This window comes from Drosophila willistoni, chromosome 3R, assembly GCF_018902025.1.
Source record: "Drosophila willistoni isolate 14030-0811.24 chromosome 3R, UCI_dwil_1.1, whole genome shotgun sequence".
Classification (NCBI taxonomy): domain Eukaryota; kingdom Metazoa; phylum Arthropoda; class Insecta; order Diptera; family Drosophilidae; genus Drosophila; species Drosophila willistoni.
In genome coordinates, this window is record NC_061086.1 from 11041216 (window position 1) to 11061982 (window position 20767).

At 38.4% G+C, this 20767-nt stretch overlaps 8 protein-coding genes across 9 annotated transcripts; 3 read left to right on the forward strand and 5 right to left on the reverse strand.

Annotated features, from left to right (window-relative positions):
* Nucleotides 1-1172: 1172 nt before the first annotated feature.
* Nucleotides 1173-2458, forward strand: LOC6651157 (retinol-binding protein pinta). The gene is made up of 3 exons (XM_002073535.4): nucleotides 1173-1604; nucleotides 1664-1893; nucleotides 1956-2458. Exons 1-3 carry the CDS (start codon nucleotides 1212-1214, stop codon nucleotides 2152-2154), a joined length of 822 nt encoding a protein of 273 aa, XP_002073571.1. The 5' UTR covers nucleotides 1173-1211; the 3' UTR covers nucleotides 2155-2458.
* Nucleotides 2459-2762: 304 nt separating this feature from the next.
* Nucleotides 2763-4654, reverse strand: LOC6651158 (MOB kinase activator-like 1). The gene is made up of 4 exons (XM_023180551.2): nucleotides 4500-4654; nucleotides 4357-4445; nucleotides 4066-4232; nucleotides 2763-3999 (listed from the first exon to the last, which is right to left on the reverse strand). The coding sequence occupies exons 2-4, from the start codon at nucleotides 4374-4376 to the stop codon at nucleotides 3521-3523; spliced, it is 666 nt and encodes a 221-aa protein (XP_023036319.1). The 5' UTR covers nucleotides 4377-4445; nucleotides 4500-4654; the 3' UTR covers nucleotides 2763-3520.
* Nucleotides 4655-4756: 102 nt separating this feature from the next.
* Nucleotides 4757-5852, reverse strand: LOC6651159 (CCR4-NOT transcription complex subunit 9). Its single transcript, XM_002073537.3, has 2 exons — nucleotides 5405-5852; nucleotides 4757-5347 (listed from the first exon to the last, which is right to left on the reverse strand). Exons 1-2 carry the CDS (start codon nucleotides 5808-5810, stop codon nucleotides 4944-4946), a joined length of 810 nt encoding a protein of 269 aa, XP_002073573.1. The 5' UTR covers nucleotides 5811-5852; the 3' UTR covers nucleotides 4757-4943.
* Nucleotides 5853-5976: 124 nt separating this feature from the next.
* Nucleotides 5977-8017, forward strand: LOC6651160 (nucleolar protein 56). Its single transcript, XM_002073538.3, has 3 exons — nucleotides 5977-6113; nucleotides 6278-6680; nucleotides 6746-8017. Exons 1-3 carry the CDS (start codon nucleotides 6111-6113, stop codon nucleotides 7846-7848), a joined length of 1509 nt encoding a protein of 502 aa, XP_002073574.2. The 5' UTR covers nucleotides 5977-6110; the 3' UTR covers nucleotides 7849-8017.
* Nucleotides 8018-8279: 262 nt separating this feature from the next.
* Nucleotides 8280-16353, reverse strand: LOC6651161 (clathrin interactor 1). Of its 2 annotated transcripts, none has more exons than XM_015176682.3 (6): nucleotides 16053-16353; nucleotides 14606-14807; nucleotides 14158-14542; nucleotides 14002-14095; nucleotides 13200-13939; nucleotides 8280-9248 (listed from the first exon to the last, which is right to left on the reverse strand). In XM_015176682.3, the coding sequence occupies exons 1-6, from the start codon at nucleotides 16103-16105 to the stop codon at nucleotides 8746-8748; spliced, it is 1977 nt and encodes a 658-aa protein (XP_015032168.1). In that variant the 5' UTR covers nucleotides 16106-16353; the 3' UTR covers nucleotides 8280-8745. The 2 variants fall into 2 exon arrangements, with proteins under 2 accessions (XP_015032168.1, XP_023036313.1); XM_023180545.2 differs by lacking the exon at nucleotides 8280-9248 and adding an exon at nucleotides 9760-12937.
* A 52-nt stretch (nucleotides 16354-16405) lies between these two features.
* Nucleotides 16406-17820, forward strand: LOC6651162 (beta-1,4-galactosyltransferase 7). The gene is made up of 3 exons (XM_002073540.4): nucleotides 16406-16583; nucleotides 16685-17297; nucleotides 17358-17820. The coding sequence occupies exons 1-3, from the start codon at nucleotides 16487-16489 to the stop codon at nucleotides 17605-17607; spliced, it is 960 nt and encodes a 319-aa protein (XP_002073576.1). The 5' UTR covers nucleotides 16406-16486; the 3' UTR covers nucleotides 17608-17820.
* Nucleotide 17821: 1 nt separating this feature from the next.
* On the reverse strand, nucleotides 17822-18425 carry LOC6651163 (ER membrane protein complex subunit 6). Its single transcript, XM_002073541.4, has 2 exons — nucleotides 18171-18425; nucleotides 17822-18105 (listed from the first exon to the last, which is right to left on the reverse strand). The coding sequence occupies exons 1-2, from the start codon at nucleotides 18301-18303 to the stop codon at nucleotides 17897-17899; spliced, it is 342 nt and encodes a 113-aa protein (XP_002073577.1). The 5' UTR covers nucleotides 18304-18425; the 3' UTR covers nucleotides 17822-17896.
* Nucleotides 18426-18694: 269 nt separating this feature from the next.
* Nucleotides 18695-20143, reverse strand: LOC6651429 (1,5-anhydro-D-fructose reductase). Its single transcript, XM_002073542.2, has 5 exons — nucleotides 19974-20143; nucleotides 19661-19841; nucleotides 19083-19594; nucleotides 18835-19010; nucleotides 18695-18768 (listed from the first exon to the last, which is right to left on the reverse strand). The coding sequence occupies exons 1-5, from the start codon at nucleotides 20043-20045 to the stop codon at nucleotides 18720-18722; spliced, it is 990 nt and encodes a 329-aa protein (XP_002073578.1). The 5' UTR covers nucleotides 20046-20143; the 3' UTR covers nucleotides 18695-18719.
* Nucleotides 20144-20767: the final 624 nt, after the last annotated feature.

Genomic DNA, 20767 nt, shown 5'->3' on the forward strand with positions numbered 1-20767 from the left:
ATGTTTGCAAACAAGAGATCCAGATCCCTTGATTTTACAAAATCTGGACGTGATGGAAAAAACCGAATTCATATTCAGAATCACCATTCCCGAATTATTTAGGGCCACCTCTCAAATTAAAGTCGACAAAAATCATGTCGACCTGTGTAATTGATAATTGTAATTTTGCTTATAATCGAGCGCAAATTTATATTTCCAAACGCTCTAGACATATATATTACTTATTTTCCTAAAATAGATCTTCTTTGAAATTTATTACGGGTTTTCCATACCCTTTCTTAATATCGCTCAAAAATTATTAATTTTTTATATATTCCTGATATTGTATATTTGATCTCTTTTGTATATTGGAACCAATTGGATGATATATATGTATTTACATCTCATACACCTTCTATATATAATTTTCAAAAATAATCGTATCTAGATAAGTGATCTGGACTTTTGTGATCCTTAGGAAAACTTATTTTCCGTCGGTGCTTTAAAATAATAAAAAAAGCAAAATATGATAGAAAGAAAATTTTTAATCTGTAAAATAAGTCTTTGGGTTCTGTTAGTTTTTATTCTTTTCATTTACTGAATCAAATAACTGGCATAAATTTTAAAAATTTTGGCAGATATACATATATAAATAATCAGGTTAAAAATACAAAATGTTTAAGTATAGTTATAATCAGAGCAAATTTAGTGCTTTAATTCGAAATCCATATATTTATAAATAAATTATATCTTGTTATTTTTTGGATGACAAAAGTCACATAATAATAATTAAATTAAAGTAACACATCCTATAACTATTATGTACAGAGTTCGAAGTATTACGTCCTAAATTCTGAAATATCTTGAAATATATAGCGAATTATAGTTGAAATTACAATGTAGTTAATACATTTTCAGATGAGCAAATGAATGAAAATCCGCTTAAGTTCAATTGTAATTGATCTTAATAGAATTAGTAGACAAAAAGGATAGGCAAATTAATTGACTACCCGATGCAATTTTGCCCGAAATGTGTTGTAACAACAAATAAGCCTTACGGAACATTTTGGTTAGCCGATGCCCACCGGAATGGACTGGTATTAGTGCTGGTTCCATACTAACAAAAAACAAAAAAAAAAAGCTATACACAAAAAGCTTACACTGCACACTGCGAAGCTTATAATGTGAAAATCCCCTCAGTGCAATTGCAACTTTATACGAATGCAGACGCTATGTGGTCACGGAATAATAGCAATAAGCGGCAAGTTGCCACTCTGGACACCGATCCCGAAAAAGTTGTACGCCAGGTGGAAGAGCTAAGCAACTGGCTGGACGCCAATCCCCACATCAACGGATGCAAGACATATGAGAATTTACATTTATTTCTCCGTACCTCAAAGTATGACATAGATCGGGCTAAAAAGAAACTAAGAACTTTCTATCAGATGAGGGCGGAGCGCCCAGAATGGTTTGATGAACGGGATCCAAAATTGCCAGAAATACAAGAACTTTTAGATTTGGGAGTCTTTTTGCCCATTGGCAACGATGTCGAGCAGAGAATGGTTGTAGTCATAAGAACAGCGGCCCACGATCCCAAGAAACACACACAGAACAATGTCTTTAAGGTGAACTATGACCAATATTAACTAACTGATTTTAATAGATATTCATGGTTCTGATGTAGACCAGTAAAATGATATTGGATTTGCTTCTCAAAATGGAACCAGACAGTTGCTCGAAGGGAATAGTGGCAATTCTGGATATGCAGGGAGTTCAGTTAGGTCACGCTTTACAGCTTAATCCCAAGCTCATTAAACGTTCGGTGGAAAGTTGGACGGCATATCCTTGTCAGCCAAAACTATTGGAATTCACCAATGCTCCGGGACATGTTAATTTCTTTTTAAACACTTTCAGGTGGGTTATTCTTTGTTATCGAGTGTGGACAATGCTTATTTTAACCATTATTATACTTTTAGAGTATTCATGACACCCAAAATACGTTCGCGACTTGTAGTACGGCGTGAAGGTACTACCGTGCAGTGTGATCAATTGCCACCCGAATTGGGTGGTCAGGGATTAAGCTACAAAGATTTGGCGGTCAAATGGAAACAATTAATCGAGGAGAACGCCAACTTTTATGTGGAGCAAAGCAAATACAAAAGCATTCTAAAGTGATTTGGAGCGTATGGACAATGAGCGATAAGGCAACGATTAGTGAAATATGATTAAGAGCTTATTTTCAATGCGCATATGTATATCTATTGTTTTATATATAGTAACTATGTGACACACATAGTCTTTCGATTATACTGGCGTTCACTTTATGTATCCGAAGCAATTGCAAAGATATTTTAAAGTTTATGTACATACATGCAAGTTTTACAAAATGTATTGAAACGCTAAAACTTTAATCAACTTAAACTAATTCGAAATGATCTTTTGAATCAATTCTATTGAAGTGCCAAAATACATACATATGTAAGATAAACTTTTATAACAAATTTCAATTCGTTCTTTATAGGAAATCTTTTTAAATTCTGTTGATAAAGGTAAGTTAAGAATCTGAACTGGATAAAAGATTAAACATCAATTTATATAACTTTTAATCAATGGAATGAAAGCATTTTATAAATAATTACAATGTTTATTTTAATTGGAATTAAGGGAATTCTTCAAACACCATTTAATAGTACATATATACATATTAAAAGTATATACGTTATACTTATATATTGCTGATCTAAAAATTCAATTCAATTTCAAAAGATATACATACATTGGTGTTATGTTGATTATAATCTCTGTTTATTAGTATAAAACGTATCAAAAATGTGTTTTGTCAAGTCTACAATTATTATCATTTATTGGGGTTGTGTCGATCGATCGTCGGCGCCGACTCGAGTTCTTGATTCGGCATGGCATTTGCCTTTTTGTTTATTATAAAAAATATTTCAATCCATTCATCGACACTGCGGCCGCATTGCGGTAGTTTAATAGTTACAATAAATACACTTACACACACAAATATATATTCATAGGTATATATAAATATACATATAAAGAGCAAATAAATAGAAGAGATAGAATGACATTGTGGATAAGGATAGGATTTGAGGATTCCTGGAAGCGGTAATTGCAGTTAGTAAGGAAATACGTGCCGTGTGCTGTTTTACTCTTTCTTTTTTTTCATATACATATCTATATATAAATATGATATACATTACTTACAATAACGTGTCACATATAAAAATATATAGTAGTTGCTTATCCTCCTCATCATCATCATCATCAACATCATCATTATAATATATCATCTTCAATATTAGCATTATTTTTGTGGGACCGCATCCAGCACTGAACGAAACTTAAAAGCTAAAGAAACGGGGAAAAGCAAAGGCGATAACTAACTAAAGCATAATCAGAGCATGTGCCTTCCCAATCCATCACAAGTCTAGTTGCGGGCCAACACCAGCTCCTTCTCTATCTCTCTCTCTCCCTGTTCTCATCCACCATTATCAACCATCTGGAGCAATAGTGACTCCTATATTTGCCTCTCATCCTTTGCCGTCAGCTTATCGATAAGCTCCTGCAGGGGGGCCAATTCGCGCCGTTCAATCAAATTGAACTCTTGCACAAAGAATATAAAATGCTTAAATGATGTATTCAAATGAGCCTCTTCGCCCAGTCTGACCACTTCCGAGAAATGCTGATGATAGATATGGGCGTAGACGCGAAACAGACGTTTCAATATGGTTTTGGCGAAGGCAAGAAAATTCTTTGGAAATGGTACGCCAATTTTTGATGGAAACAATGCCTCATCGTCCAACTGGTCCTGAACCCAGGTCATCAGATAATCAATATATTTGGGGGCACTACATTTAATGGGCTTCTTCACTGTCTGACCGTCAGCCCAATGGTATTCATACTTCGGTCCAGCCGACATAATGGCACAACTATCTTCTGTGCAAAACTCTGTGATTGTTCCGTATAGCATATTGATTTGATTAAAAAAGTCCACGGCTGAAAGAAACAAAGAAATCCAAGTGACAGAGCGGTGAGCAGTATCGTTCGGTCACTTCTACTTACTGTTAACGGCCACCCACTCATTGAGATCCTCACCATCTGGTAAGGCAACAGCATTGCGTAGATTTCCAGAACCTAATGTGGCAGCTGCATGTTTCATGAGATCATATTGATGTGTGCCCTCGGGTATATTCTTCTTTGGCTTAAAAGTCTTGCTAGAACGTGAGCCACTGAGCGTGTGGAAAGATGGGGTAAACAAATGGGGAAAGGTAAGTCATTCTGTCGAGCCACCCCCACTTCAAAGGGTTCTTTGTTTGCCTCTTAGAATTGGCTGAATCTGACCCCCATACTTACAACAAAAATTCCATTGCCATGCAGTTTCTACTTCTCCTCACTCTCTGCTCTCTCTCTTTCTCTCACCAGTCGCTGTGTTTTGCCTTTCACTTTGTGGGCAAATTAAGTAAGAAAAGGAAGTTTCAAAATCTCTTTAGACACACCTTATCGATGCAAAGTGTTTAATTCAGTCCACCTGTCATCAATCCTGGCGTAGGAAGTGCTGTAATTATCTGTTTTTGTGGGCAAAGCAAACATAAAAAGATGTCAAAAAACTGAATTTCTTTTATTTTCCATGCAGTGTGACCAGATTTCGCAAAACAGAAATGACAACAAACTATTGTAATTTTGCTATTAAGCGAGAGCAAATTCGTATTTTCAAATGCTAAAGACACTCCACTTCAAGTAATTCTAAAAACAATTCCTTTTATATAAATTTATTATATATTTACCTAAAATACATCACATTAAACATTTTATATGTTCTTTTTCTCAAATTTTAGTATTTTCTGGTATTTTGAGCTTTAATACATTTGGCCGTTACATATATTTGTACTAATCAAGATTTTGTTTGATTCGATCTACAGTGGTAGCTTTATCTTATCCCATCAATGGTCCCCAATGGTTGTAGGTTCATCGGAACCCATAATATCTTTGCGAAGCTGGTCTGGCGTGAGTCCATTGTTTAGCATAAACTTGGCAAATTCATCTTGTGTTAATCGTTTATAGCAAGTCACAATGTTGTCTAAAATACGCGAATCAGCTTCTGGATCTGTAGACAACTGATCGACTACTTTATACATGGCATAAACAAGTTTAAAGGAAGCTTTTCGATTCCCATGAAGATGTTCCAAAGTAACATCGTGCTCCAGCATACGACTTAAGATATAAGCCGTAATTAGTTGTGTTAGTTTCGATCCCAGAGAAAGATAATCGGCAATGATGGACAATATATTAGCCGATTCCAGAAGGAAGGATATCACCTCTTTTGAAGGCGTCTTTACCAAACCACCTTTGAAAAAATTTAGAAATTAATAATCAACTTTTTTAGGTCCAATCGAATGCTTACCAACTACACCTAGCACAGCCAATTTGACATGTGTGACGGGCTCCGTTTGAACCTTCACATCCAAAATGGGTAACAGAAAGCTTATAATTTCAGAGCTCAAAAACGGTTTTTGGGTCTCCGGATGACCAGCTATAGACTGAATCAAGCTAATGGCCCAGCACAGGCGATTTGAATCATTCCAGGTTAAGCTGCCAGACCATACAGCTGCATACGAACTGGTTATCTCCTGCAAGAGTGCTGCAACTGTGCCAAATGAGTGCCACAAAATAATACCCATTTCAAAATTTAAGCTCGAACGTAGGGCCAATTCTCGTAGGGCATCGTAACGTAGATCTTTACAGCAAAGATTTTTAATCCAAGAGAAAATTTGTTTTTTGTCTTCGCTCTCATCCGTGGTAGTGGCCATTTTGTTTCTTTTTAATATTTTCGATTTGATTGTGATTTATATATTGTGATTATATTTAATACAAATTTTCGTTTTTTTTTCGAGCGGTTTATCGATTTCAGCAAAATGTGACACAAACTACAACAGAGCTATCGATAGTGTCCCAGAGTTGCTAGAACTAGTTCCGACATAAAATGATAAGTGTGTACACACTGGTCATTTCAATAGTGAGCACGTGGAAAAACAACTACAATTGGTTGGAAGATTATTAGTGAAAAATAAATAAATTCCTCCAATTATTGGCATATTTAAGCCTTAAATATGGTAATTATACATGTTTAATTAGATCTTTGAGTTATACATAAAAGCAAAACCGCTTCTGCGGCCTTCATGTCCTAACCTAAGCCCAAGCGTCTCAGCTTGATGTCTTATCCAAAAACCATGTGGACTTCCACATATTAATAAAATTTTTTTTCTATATGTTTTAGACGACTCTATATGTTCTGTATGAACATGCAGCTGGGTTCTCACTCTTCTCCGTTAAGGAGTTCGAGGAGGTGTCAATGTTCCTGCCCCAGGTGGAGTCCTCTGTGACAGACATAGCCAAGTTCAATTCGATTGTGAAGTTGGCTGGCTTCTCGCCCTTCAAGACGGCCATTGCAGCCTTGGAGAACATCAATGCCATATCCGAGGGCATTGTGCCACAGGATTTGTTACATTTTCTTGATGATTTCTTTTCCAAATTGAAGAAGAAGAAGTGCACGCTGGGCATAGCGGATGCCAAGTTGGGAGCTGCCATTACTGAATCCATTGGCGTCCAGTGTAGCCACTTTGGAGTGGTACCAGAGATTTTGCGTGGAGTGCGCTTCCATTTCGCCAAATTGGTAAAGGGTAAGTTTATTTTGGAAAGCAATTGTAATTCAATTGTCTCATTCTTTGCCATATTTTTGCTGTAGGATTCACAGATAAGTCTGCTGGCGTAGCTCAACTGGGTTTGGGACACAGTTACTCCCGTGCCAAGGTTAAGTTCAATGTGAATCGTTCCGATAACATGATTATTCAATCGATTGCACTGTTGGATCAGTTAGACAAAGATGTAAATACCTTCTCCATGCGTATACGCGAATGGTATTCGTATCACTTCCCAGAGTTGGTGAAAATTGTTCCCGACAACTACATGTTCGCCAAGGCCGCTAAATTCATCAAGGATCGCAAAAATCTTACACAAGATAGTTTGGATGAACTTGAAAAGATTGTCATGGATTCGGCCAAGGCTCAGGCTATTATTGACGCTGGAAAAATGTCCATGGGCATGGACATTTCAATTGTCGATTTAATGAACATTGAATTGTTCGCGGAGCGAGTGGTTAAACTATCAGAATATCGCAAAAAGTTGTCTACTTACCTGCACAACAAAATGAATTTGGTGGCCCCCAATTTGCAATCGTTGATTGGAGATCAGGTTGGAGCTCGTCTCATATCACATGCCGGTAGCTTAACAAATTTGGCTAAATATCCAGCGTCGACAGTACAAATTCTGGGAGCAGAGAAAGCTCTCTTCCGGGCACTTAAGACACGCTCCAATACGCCCAAATACGGATTGATCTATCATTCCTCGTTCATTGGTCGTGCCGGACTAAAAAATAAGGGACGCATTTCCCGTTTCCTGGCCAACAAGTGTTCGATTGCCTCCCGTATTGATTGTTTCCTGGAGCAGCCAACAAGTGTGTTTGGTGAGACCCTGAAGCAACAGGTGGAAGATCGTCTTAAGTTCTACGAGTCGGGTGATGTGCCACGCAAGAACATTGAGGTAATGAAGGAGGCTATTGAAGCCGCCGGACAGGAAATAGCATCTGGAGCATCAGATGCCACACCACAATCTGAGAAAAAGAAGAACAAGAAAAAGAAGCGTCAAGCTGAAGATGAAACCGAAACGAATGGCACAAGCAATGGTAATGGCAATGCCCTCGAGGCTGAAGCCGAAGCCGAAAATGGTGATGGTGAGCCCAAGAAGAAGAAGAAAAAGAAGAACAAAAACAAACAAGCTGTGGAAGCGTAATCACCTGTCCGACAGTTCTCTTCCTCTTTATGCCACAATATTCAGGCTTAGTTTTAGGTTTCAAAAAGCTATCGTTTTACCTTATGATAATATTCTTGTACTTTCTTTAAATTTCGCAAAACCTTTTATTATATCAATAAAATACTTTATTGACGGTATTCCACCAAAATTAATTTTGTGTTTATTTCGTCCATTAATAATAATTAAAAAGACTCTAATATGTTCCAATCTTATGTGTAAGAGAAATATCTCAATTTTAGCTTTCATTCTTTATTTTCACTTTTTTTTTTACATACAATTTTTTATTTTATTTAATATTTTATATATATATACATCATACAACATCGTAACTTTAATTATTGCTATATCTCTTTTTTTCGTTTTTGATTTTATTACGATTTTGAAATGTTCATTGTTTCATTTTTTTTTTGTTTTGTTTTAACAATTTCATTCAATGGATCGATCAGTCCCCGTCCTGCGTCCAAATTGTGTTGTGCTAAGATTAATTTTCACTTTAGTACAACCATAAATTATTGTTTATTGCATTTTATGACAACAATCAAGAATCCGAGTGGACATACTTTTTATATATGTAGGACGGATGTGGAATTCGTGTGGTTTTTGTTGATCTTGAAATTGGTTTGTAGGATGTAAGGATAAATAAAAACACTTTAAGCATAGATTTTAGTAATACAGTTTAGGGCTTGGAAAAGGGGACAGAAGAGTATAATGCTTCTCTCTCTCTTGTTAACAATAGAATTAGCAACAAATTTGCAAACTTTTTACATCAAAACGGATAATATGCGTGGGGTCAATTATATTGTGTTGGTTTTTTTTTTTTTTGGGGAATTTTTGTCTTCAGTTTTTTACGTAGTTTAATAATTAAGCTAAACAATATCATTGAAACAAATCAAATGCAGACGAGTTGTTGTTGTTGTTACTGCTAGTGTGATGTGGCTGCTGTTGCTGCTGCTGGAACGCTCCAAAGTTGGCAAATGCTGCTGGTTGAGTTTGTGGAATGTTTTGTTGCTGCTGTGCACCAAAAAGATTGGGACTTGTCAGAGGCGATAGGCCAGCAAATGCTCCTCCTCCCATTCCCATTCCGGTTTGCACATTCAATGGATTTTGCGTATTGGCAGGACTCTGAGTCTTAAGGGCATTCATCGATGGTGCCGGATTATTGGATTTGCCCGTTTTACTGATCAATAGATTGTCCAAATCGATATTTAGATTGCCTGCCTTCAGATTACCCGACCAGGTGGCACCCACATTGGTGGATTGCTGCTGTGCATTGGTAGCCGCCGGCGCAGCTCCATTTGTATTATTATTATTGTTAGATAGAGCTATGGGCTGGAGCAGATTGTCGCCACTAACGGCAGCAATTGGTGGCAACATATTGTCTGCAAAAGAAAGCAAAAACATTTTCATAGATTAGCTTATTACATTTTAAACTATTTGGTTTTTTTGATTAAAGAAAAAAAGCCCAAAATATATATATTGTGTGTGTGTGTGTGTGGGTAGGGTGTGCGAGAATTTGGTGAATAGCTAAAATAGTGTGAGAGTGGGAAAAGCATTGATAAACTAAAGGTCGGCAACTCAATTAGTTAAGTGCAAAATAACATTATTATTCTTATTGGCTTTTGCTCTACTTTTGTTTGTTGTTTTTGGTGGAAGTTGTTGTTTGGTTTGGTTTACCTAGTGCGTCCGCGGCTGAGCTGGCGGCACAATGCCTGGTATATTAAAAAATGCTTTTCAATTTAATCAATTTTTGTATAAATAAATTGTTTTGTTTATCCAATAGCGCGTTAGAAAGGAAAAAATATAGTAAATGAAAGAAAATATATATTTGTTGAAATGAGTTATTTTTTTTTAGTAACTAGTAATAATATGCATTTGAAAAATGTTTATAGATTATTTTTTGGTCATTTTTTTTTTCTTTTATTGAAATTCACACTTAAATGGCGAATACAAAAAGTCAACTTCTAATGATCTAAAATGTTTTCAGATTGTTGGCATTTATAATTATCAAGAGATTCCGAGGGGAATGTGGTATAAGTGATAAAGGATTGTTTAAATATGTCATTTAATAGCTCCAAGAGATGAAAGCTTTTAGAATATACGAAAACTTTAAGTGCTTATATCTCTAAATTATATTTCATTTAATTCTAACACTTTGTTCTGTTGTGTATTTGGTTAAATATATATACAATACTTTATGTAGTTTACTTATTTATAAGATTTTAATGCCAAATTATAAAACCAAATGGCACATGGTGCTTAGAGAGAAAAAGAGTTGATTAGGACTGCTCCGTAACGGAAACACTAAATAGCTTATAGCATGTGTCCAGTATCTGCTGGGAAAGATCACGACATTCATCCGACGATTCTCCACCAATTAATGGTGAACGCACTAGATCCTCTAGCCAACGTTGAAGCTCATTGAGAGATTCGGCGAAATTCTGGGCAAGCACTTCTGGCGGCATATTCACCAGCGATATGCCAATTAATTGTAAAGTAGCTGATCGCACTCGAGACTCGGCATTGAAACGTACAAAGGCGCAAAGATCAAAGATTTCACGCATCATCACTGGCAACAGTGGACAATTCTGAGAGCACATCACCAGAATGGACAAGGTTTGCAATAGATTCACCAGCAACATGGTATCAATATCATGGGCAATGTCCTCATAGCTTACATAGAGCATTTGACGGGTACGTTGACCTCGTACCAGACTAAAGAAAAATGTTCCTGCCACCGGATGAAAGGGATTAGCCTTGGCTATCACTTCTGGACCCGTTGCCTTGCTGAAATAACGTTTCGTCTTCAAGCGCAGACGTTCTCGTATAATTCGTTGGGCGGCCACTAGACGAGCGTGTGCATCATCTTGGTCTGATTGCAGATAAAATTTACGTGGTTGCTTAGCAGCCGGAGGAACAATATCCAAGGATTGATTGCTAGTGTCGTTGGATCGTTCTGTATCTATGCCAGCCAACTCTTTGGCAGCTGCACCCAAAACTTGTAGAATTAAGATTCGGACATTGGCGCCATAGCGAGAATTCTCCGTGTGAAACTCTCGGCATAGATATTCAGCACATGGACCAGGATGAGCCACACAAATGGCCACACAACATTGGAACTGGGTACGTTCGAAATTTTCGAAATAGAATTGCATTTCCAATGTGATAAATAGCTGCAACAATTCAATTCCTAGTTTCGCATCTTGTTTAATCAGTTGGCCACGTATTAGCTGCTCCGCTGTAGTCAAAGCTCCTTCAAAAATCTGATAATTCTCGACCTTGGAACGTAAGAGATGCAACAAGTCCATTAAAAATTTTGGTCGTTGTTCCAGAGTGGTGGAAATATCGTTAGACATATCATAGGGTTTTAAATCATCTTCATCTCCAACATCAGTGGAAGGTGGCTCATCATCATCATCTGAATCTAATTGCATTCTTGGATTATCTTTTTTGGCTGGCGTCTCTAATTTCTTTTGTGGTTTCTGATCATCACTTAAATTGCCCATAAAGTCCTGTAAAAGTAATATCAATCGGTCTGGCCTGAAGCTGGGCTTCTCATCTAGTTGATCTTTAGTAGCTGGTTTAAATTGGCCCAACTCATCGAGTTGCTGAAAGATAATCCATTCAGGTTTTTGCTCCATGGCCTGATAATCAAATCTCAGGCAATCCTCCTCTTTAGTATCGGATGCTTCCATAAATTTGAAAAGTAATTCAACAGTTTTCATGCCAATATGTCGCTGCACTGCATCCGGTGATTGCAAATGATGACTTAGACCATTATGTAATTGCCGCTTGCTGTCCACATCCATTTGTAGTCCCTGCGCGACACATTTTCCCGATAGTATGATCAGTTTCGACATCGATAGATGCTCCTGAGAGCTTAGTTTTTGCAAAGAAATACGTTTCGACCAAATGCCCAAGAGCTGTTTGAAGAGCAAATGAATTTGGGCAGGACTTGCCACATGAATAAAGTTGATCAAGCCAATTAAAGCTTCATTTTCGGTTATTGCTCTCTGCAGTGGCAACTTCTGATGCAAACAATGCTTCCAGTGCGGAGTATCTAAAGCCAATTCACCCAGAAGCACAAACAGATTCAGGTGACAGTTGAGAGCTGATTGGGCAATCTTTAAGCAGGCAGCTGGTTCCAGACCTTTCATAATAGATTGAATGACTTGCCGTGCATGAGGCCACACGGCATAGTTCTCCAGTATTTGCACAAATTTCTCAGTAATCGGTCCATCATGGAAATCCATCAAGAGACGCGAAAGGAACCAGGAGTAAGGCTCCAAATTAAAGAAGCTCTCGATGTCCTCACATTGCAATACGAAATGTAAGGATTTAAGCCACTGGCCCAGTAGTAAATGACCATACGAACGCGGAGAATATATCTCTGGCATTCGTCGTCCTACAGCATTCCCCACCAGACTAGGCAATCCCATTAGCAACTGTAGGAAGTGCTTGGCCTTGGCATCATGTTCTTCCATCAACTTCTCAGGCATAATTTTTATTGTGCGGCCAAAACGCTGCATTAAAGTTCCACGCTGACGCGAAATGTGAAGAAGACTAAGGGCCAGCAATCGTTCATCCTTTAAGAGAGCTGCCAACATGGAAGTCGTACTATTCGCCGCATAGGGCAATCCCTGCTGAAGCAACTCCTCAAATGTCACTTCTATGAAGGCGAAACTCTGATCCATTTTAAACACATTCAAGACATCTAAGTCCTGTGTGGGATTTGGCCAACTATCGTTGAATAGTCTCATCAATTGTTTTAAAAGTCGCGAATACTCCGCACTAGCCAATAAAGACCAGTCATAGATCTGGCTATCAAGACCCACCAGTTGCTCTGGTGTAACATAACCAGGCAGGGAATTCGATTCGTTAAGCCTCTGCAGTATGCCCGCCACATGGGATGCATCTGATGAGCTCTGCACTTGCTGCAAGTTACTAAGTTCTCTGATGGCTTTGTTTAGGGCTAGAATTACGGCCTCTGGTGGCGGAGTTAGAGCTGTAGCTGGGGTGGTTAGCGTTGGTGATGATGATGATGGTGGTGTTGTCAACTGCATTTCAACAGCTGCGAGAGAGAACAAGAGAAGACGAGTGCATCCGATTGGCATACAGTTTTCGTGTGTGTGTGTGTTTTGGTTGGTTGGTTGTGTTTGTGTCTTTGTTTTTCTTTTTTTATCCAAGGAGCAAGAGCTAGAGATGGCTTCCTCTAGTCAAGATCCCATGGAACACGACGTCATGCAAAAATAACTCCAAAGTGATCTTTAATCTTATCCTATCGACTATACTAAGACCATTTAGCCTATTTACATTGTCAATCTTCAACTTACCCATCGGCATGCTTTGGTGTATGGATAGATCGCCAAGTCCGGCCAATAGATCTGTGGCCGTTGTGGCCGCTTGTGGTCCAGCTGAATTGAACAAATCAAATGAATCATTCGCCGGCGTCGCAGTTGCCAATAAATTTCCATCGAGCGCCGATGACAAAGTAGTCGCCGCCGTCGTCGTCGTTGTGGTGGCTGGCGATGAGCCATGGAATGCAGCAAAGTCAGCAAACTCATCATTGCTGGACGACAGTATGCCCGTTGAAGGCAATTCTGGTGTTGGTGGTGCTGGTAGTGATGAATTTCCTCCTCCACCAAATGCGGTAGCAAAATCACCAAATTCTTGGCCACCAGCATCACTTGCTCGTGGATTGAAGTCATCGTCATCGTCATCGACGACAAGATTCGCCCCTTGACTCGGTGGTTGTGATTGTGATGTTGGCGTTGTGCATGTCTTGAAGAGATCATCCAGCAGATCGTTATTATTATTGCTTGACGTATTGCTAGGCGTGTCCCGGTGCGTGGGTGAATGTATTCCAGCGGCGCTATCCGCCGGTGCCTTGCCGAAATTGGCTGCTGCACCTAAATCAATTTTCTTTTGCGATGGCTTGGCAGATGCAGTGGTCTGTTTGGTTACCGGCGAACTGACCGTCTTGGTACGTATATTCATATTCAAATTTGGCGGTTTGCTGCTCTCACTGGCCACTTCTGCGGGACTAGCCCTATCATTGTAGCGATAGTTCCTTCTGCAAAACGAAACAACCCAAATTAAGATAAAGAAAGTAAGTAATGCAAAATATATCTTTACCTAGGACTAGGTGAATCACTGTCTGAGCCTTCACGCTCTCCATCATAGTGCGTATCTTCATCCTCATAACGATCTGCGGCGCTTTTATCCGAATCTGCATATAGAAAACATAAGAATTAGAAATCAGAATAAAATGCTATTAATTTGACTACTTACACCAATTATCGCCACGGTTTGAAGTACGCCAATCTCCATCATTGTAGCCACCACCACTGCCACCGCCGCCGCCTCCGCCACCACCACCACCACCACTGTAGCCACTGTAGCCTCCACTTCGCATGCCCATTGCATCACTGCTCATTCCAATATACTTGTCCTTATTTTTCTTGGCCTTCTTGCGTTCCTCTCGCAAGCGATCATCGTCTTGTATAAAGTCTATAAGCTCTCTAACCTTATGTCTAACATTAATTCCCTGATCCTTGCCACCCTCGTCTGTAAACGTGTAATTCTCCAGTGAACGCAAATCGTAAATGTGCTCCCGGGATGAGGTAACCACTCGTTCGGATCCGTTTCGCACCAAATAGTTTAGCAAAAGTAAACTCTGTAAATCCATGAGAAAGGCAATTGGTTAGTTAATTCGCTTGAATTAATGACATAAACTTACTTTATAGGTTCGCCGCCAATTCGTTTTATTGTCCTGAAGCATGCGTTTCCATAGCATTGACATGACCTCAGGAAAAGTCTCGTACGAGAAGGTTGAATGGGCCAACTCTTGCATTAGTGGTCCAGTTGGCCCCCAAGGATCATCATTGGTTGCTTCGCGTACCTTTCCTTCCGTTTCTGTGTAGTTCATTACGACATTGGTGCTGCGGGAAATTAAATTTGAATATTAATTAAGATTTAAAATTGAGGGAGAAACCCTGTTAGATGATGTGTAATTCCTGAGACGCGATAATATCTTGATCAATTAAAGGAAAGGAATTTTTGTTGAAGGGCATCTTTTAAGAGCAAAGAACTCTACTGATAATTCTCATTCTATTTTTAATGCGTTATCAATCGTAAGTTGATTGCCCACCTGAAAATCACTTCCTCTTCTGGCAATTCACTGGCTTAATTCAATGAAATCGTATCAATGACTAAGATAAATAGACTTTTGATTTTAATACCTTGTTCAGACATTGATGGACATGCAAACGTGTGTATTGAGTTAATTGTCAAACAACTGGGACAGAGAATAGTGAATCTTATCAGTTTGCAGATAAGAAATAAAACGAGTTCTATCTTAGAGAGAAATATACGGGAAAAAGCAATTTTTAAAGCGTGAAATGAACGATTAACTAATTGCAAAATGCAACTACAATAGAATAGATAAAATAGACTCACAATTAAACATATATGTATACAAATTTAAAGGTATATAAAATAAAAAAGGAAACATTCTGCTCGATTAACCTTAATGGGGAGGGAAATGTCAATAATTAATAAAGAAATAAAAATGATAACGAAAATTTCACTGGAACTAAAGACAAAAATATGTGTGAGCACAGCTGGAAATATATTTTTATGTTTCTTTATATTTAGGGTAAAAAAATATAAAAAAAAGAATTCGTGGTTTTGATAAAGCTTCACACATACATACACACATATGTATATGGATATGATCGGAAGCAAACATTTGTATGTCTGCATGTAAGCTTAAGCTTGAACTCGGAATTCCGGTAAACAACCTTGAAAATAGCTAGAGAAATAAAAGCTGCCACTAAGCACCAAGCCAACCTAAAGTTAATCACTCTTTTCCAAAAATAAGCAGAATTAACCCAAACCAAAAAAATAGAAAACCAAACTACATATTTCACTTTCAAGCACGAAATTCATATAATAGCACCTGTGCATTAACGGGGCAGAGAACAGGTGAGGGGGGTCATTGAGGCGTGGGAGTGCCCATGTCTCCCCACTGCCCATCTGCCCCACATGCTGACACTTGCTAGTCGCTGTGTGTAAAAGAGATAGCATTAACCAGTGGGCGAGGGGGGATGGAACATTGTAGACACAATTTTATACACAGATTTAGTAAATCAGTTAAATCTTCTTTGATTATTCGTTCAACTTACACTTTGTCAGCCAATTCACGAACTTTCCACATGCTTATAAATTTATCAACCATTTTTAAAACTTAAATTGTTTTTTTCTATCCTTGAAATTTTTCACACCAATCGAAACGCTTTTCTTTCGTTGTTTTTGCTGTTTTCCTATAGTGTGTGCTTGTTTTTTGCATGGAATTGAGTCGCGAATAAAGCTAGTTACTCAGATCTAAGGAGCGCCTCTGCGCAAATAAAAAAATTTAAGAATTTAAAACAAAAAATAAAAGTTAATTTTGGTGAGCTGTCTCCTCTAGTGATGGACATGGACTACTAGTATATCGAACTATCGAAATTTGTAGCACCGCGCTGTTAAGTGTAATGTGCTCGCAAACGATGTTGTTAATATTAACAGTCTAATTTAGTTATAGTTTAGAATTTAACTGAATTATCTAGGATAAGTACAAATGGTCAGCATATCAACGGTTAACTGGCTTTTCGTAAGCGGCCTATCCTTTTGCCTGGGTGGCATTGCCGTGCTCAGTTTTATGCCACTGAGTTCAGGTATGTAGCAGATATGCATATAGTGCATGTGTTCCTTGGGTCTTAGCCCGGGATAGATTCTATAAATACTGACTGATTTGGCTTATGCATGTTTCTTTTAGACTGCATTTGCCCTCTTAAAAATCCTTTTGCTAATTCTCGAGATGGAGAGAAAGCAGTTCTAACGGTACCAACGACAGCCAAAAGTAGGCAACCACATGCCCACAATGCAGCCATTCACAAAATGGCAGTTTTGGTGCCGTTTCGGGATCGTTTCGAGGAGCTCCTTCAATTCGTGCCACATCTAACAGAGTTTCTACAACGCCAAGGTGTTGCCCATCACATATTTGTACTGAATCAAGTGGACAGATTTCGTTTTAATCGCGCTTCTCTGATCAACGTGGGCTTTCATTTTTCTAACGAAGTCTATGATTACATAGCCATGCACGATGTAGATCTCTTGCCCCGTAATGACGATCTGCTGTACGAATATCCAAGCAGCCTGGGTCCTTTGCACATTGCTGGACCGAAACTGCATCCAAAATATCACTATGACAACTTCGTGGGCGGCATATTGCTAGTGCGACGTGAACATTTTAAGAAAATGAATGGAATGTCCAATCAGTACTGGGGCTGGGGATTGGAGGATGATGAGTTCTTTGTACGCATTAGGGATGCGGGTCTACAAGTCACGCGTCCTCAAAACATTCAGACTGGCATCAATGACACCTTTAGGTGAGACACTTTAGCTTTCCTCATCCCCTAAATCAAATGATTTTCAATCTTTTTTTAAAGCCATATTCACAATCGCCATCATCGCAAACGAGATACCCAAAAGTGCTTTAACCAAAAAGAGATGACACGCAAAAGGGACCACAATACAGGACTAGATAATGTTAAATATAAGATACTCAAGATCCATGAGTTGCAGATGGACGGCGTCGATATAACCGTGTTGAATATTCAGCTTGAGTGCGATATAAATAAGACGCCGTGGTGCGATTGCTCGGGCACAGCGGCAGCTGCATCGGCGGTACAAACCTAGGGACTCCATTGCCATTTGACTGCGGCTAATCTTCGCTGCTAATATTGAAATTTAATGAGTTGTGTCTCCGTTTTGCCTAGTCGAATTCTAAACTTTTTTCTATGTTTGTATGTAAATAAATAGTTATTAAGAACAAAGAAACACTATACAGTTAATAGCCTGAATCGTGTACTCGATCCAACAGAGGCGGAAAATAAAATTCCGCGAATCGAAGTCCATTTTGCCAAGTGTCTTAAGCTAGATAAATTTATTTAGGTTGATATATGTATGTATATATAAATGCTATAATTTAATACACATGCACCATGCCATATAAGAATGTCCAGAAGAGCACATAAGTGCAAAGGCCGCCCATGAATTGGTTGGTCAGTAAATTGCTCCGGTTAATGAAATATCTGCGCCACTGTGATCCTGACTTAAGCAGCACCATAACCCAGAGAACGAAAACGGAGAGAAAGTAAAAGAGGAAACCCAGAGTGCCGCTCAAGCCCAAGATACCTAAAAGAAATGCAACATAATCTAAGCAACAATACAAATTTTTAAAATAAATTAACATTAATTACCAGCAGCGCAACCCGAAATGGCAGCCATCGAAGTGCGACAATATTCGACAGTAGAAATATTGAATCGTATGGCACCCTCGCTGTAGGCAATAATTTCACCGGTCTTCGACTGAGTTGCCTTAACGCGATTCATTTTAATTGATATTTCTGGATATTCAACTTTATAAAATAATTGAAACGAAATTTATTTTAATTTTCTACTGCTCTGTCATTCACATGGATGCGTTAAACCCAGCTGACAGCAATAGTGTGTTTGCACTATTGTACGTTTTCTATCGAATGTGTTATCGGACGCAAAACCTAGAATTGGTGTTAATACTACAAATCTGATTCATACATATTTAAAATATTCTCCTACTAATTACAGAGTTTTTGTTCCCAGCTATATTTTAAGTGCTGGCAGAGTCTTAATAGACTCATCATACTATTTTACCAGCTCAAAGCATTAAAGAACTAGAATTTGTATTTCGATCTGAAGATTATTATTTTCAATTAATACATATAAACAATATTATTAACGATTAGGTAAGTAAATTTAAAAAATACAGCTCATTTGGTGTATTGGTTTTTGAAAGTGAATTCCGGATGTTTTTCCAAACTGCAAATAAATCAAGAAAACAGGTCAATATAATTCATAATTTTTAAAGAATCTGTTTTTTAGTACCCTTGAAAGATGGAAAAATCACAAATGCGTATATTTTTATCCAAAGCCAAGAGTTTGTCGATCTCCTCGGTAGACAGTTCGAAATCGAAAATATCCAAATTTTCCTTTAAACGTTTGGGTTCAGCGCTCTTGGGTATAGCAATGAGACCAGTGTCGATTATCCAACGCAAAAGAACCTGAGCATGATAGTTCAGAAGCCGATTTAAAATTATGTAGTTCGTGACATTTTGGTTTTTGTTTTGCCTTACCTGAGCTGGAGTTTTGCCGTGGGCTTTAGCTATGTCCTTGACTTCTGGTATATCAAAAAGATCGGGCAAATCGCGATGCACACCAACAAGAGAATTGATTTTGGCTATGCCTCTGGAACCCAAAGGAGAGTAGGCCGTAATGGCCACATTTTCCGCCTTACAAAAGTCAACCAAATCACGTTGCTGGAGATATACATGATGTTCGATCTGATTGGTGGCTGGTGGAATTTTGCAATTTTTCAAGAGGCGAGCCACCTGCTCCTTGCTGAAATTTGATATTCCAATGGATTTGGTTAAGCCTGCTTCTACCAGCTTTTCCATTGCGACCCAGGTGGCGGCATGGTTGGTAGTTACATCCACCTCGACGATGCCATCCTTATCACGCTTAACGCCGCCATCCTCTCCTTTGACAAACGAAAATGGTGTATGGATTAAATAGAGGTCCACATAGTCCAAGTGTAGATCTGCCAACGATTTTTTGATTTCACCCTCCACTTCATGGGGGTGATTAGCTAGAAGGGACAAATTCCTTTTAGTTATAATTTAAAGTTGTCACTAAGCTAATAACAAGGTCCTACCATATGACGCCAGTTTGGTTACAATAAATAGATCCTCGCGTTTTACTTTTCCAGCATCCAGCCAACGCTTGAGAACTCTGCCAATTGCCGCCTCATTGCGATAGACAGGAGCTGTATCAATGTGTCGGTAGCCGGCTTCCAAGGCAGCTTCGATGGCAATCTCGATTTCCGCATCGCTGGACTAAAATAATAGTTTCCAATTTTTATGAAATTACTTTATGCTGTAGCTTATCAATCACGATCCAATATGTTTCTAGACGCATCTTATCTGTCCCCCACATGACATATAATTTTTGTAGTAGTCATGTCTTACCTGCCAGGTGCCAATACCAAGTACGGGCATTTTTACTCCATTATTAAGGGTTAAAAATTTGGTGCATGCCATAATTAGTAATTTTTACTGCTGAACTGCTAGCTACTCAGATTTAAGTCGGCAAAGAGACTAACAATTCCAAATAGATTTGTTTACTTTTATATGCAACGGAATTTTTAAGTCTTATCAGCGCTGATTTCAGATTTCAGTGCTGGAAAGTGCAAAACGGACAATAATCGAAAATTTCAAGACTTGGCGGGAAAAAACCATCGATATATCGCCAGAACCCATATCTATCGATAGTGACACGAATATTCATTTTGGATCGGCGAATTGGCCTTGTGGTAAATATTTACTATAGCTACTCGGGCCCAAAACGCGCTTAAACTACATAAATTTGGTATCAAACAAAAGAGAAAAATTCCACGAGCACGACCTCAGGTGCGCATTGGCGATTTATTATGTAGTTTTTGTGCAATTAACAAAAGCAAAATCATGTTTTTAGCGGGATTATAGCTAAAAGTAGCTTTTTCCGTGTAAAAGAAGCTGAGATAGCGTTGCCAGATGCCAAATATCGATACTCGAATACGCGCGCTTTTTGAAACTTGTGTTCGCACTATTCTCAACAATCGAAAATATTCTTGAGTTTACATTATTTCTTGATTTTAGAGAACAAATATAGTTCAGAATACAATATTCGGCTGCCAGAGTTGCGGAATATTCCTTAATTTTATAATTTAGAGTAAAATATTTAGCTGCCAGGGCGGTCAAACAACGCGCCAAATAAAAAATAG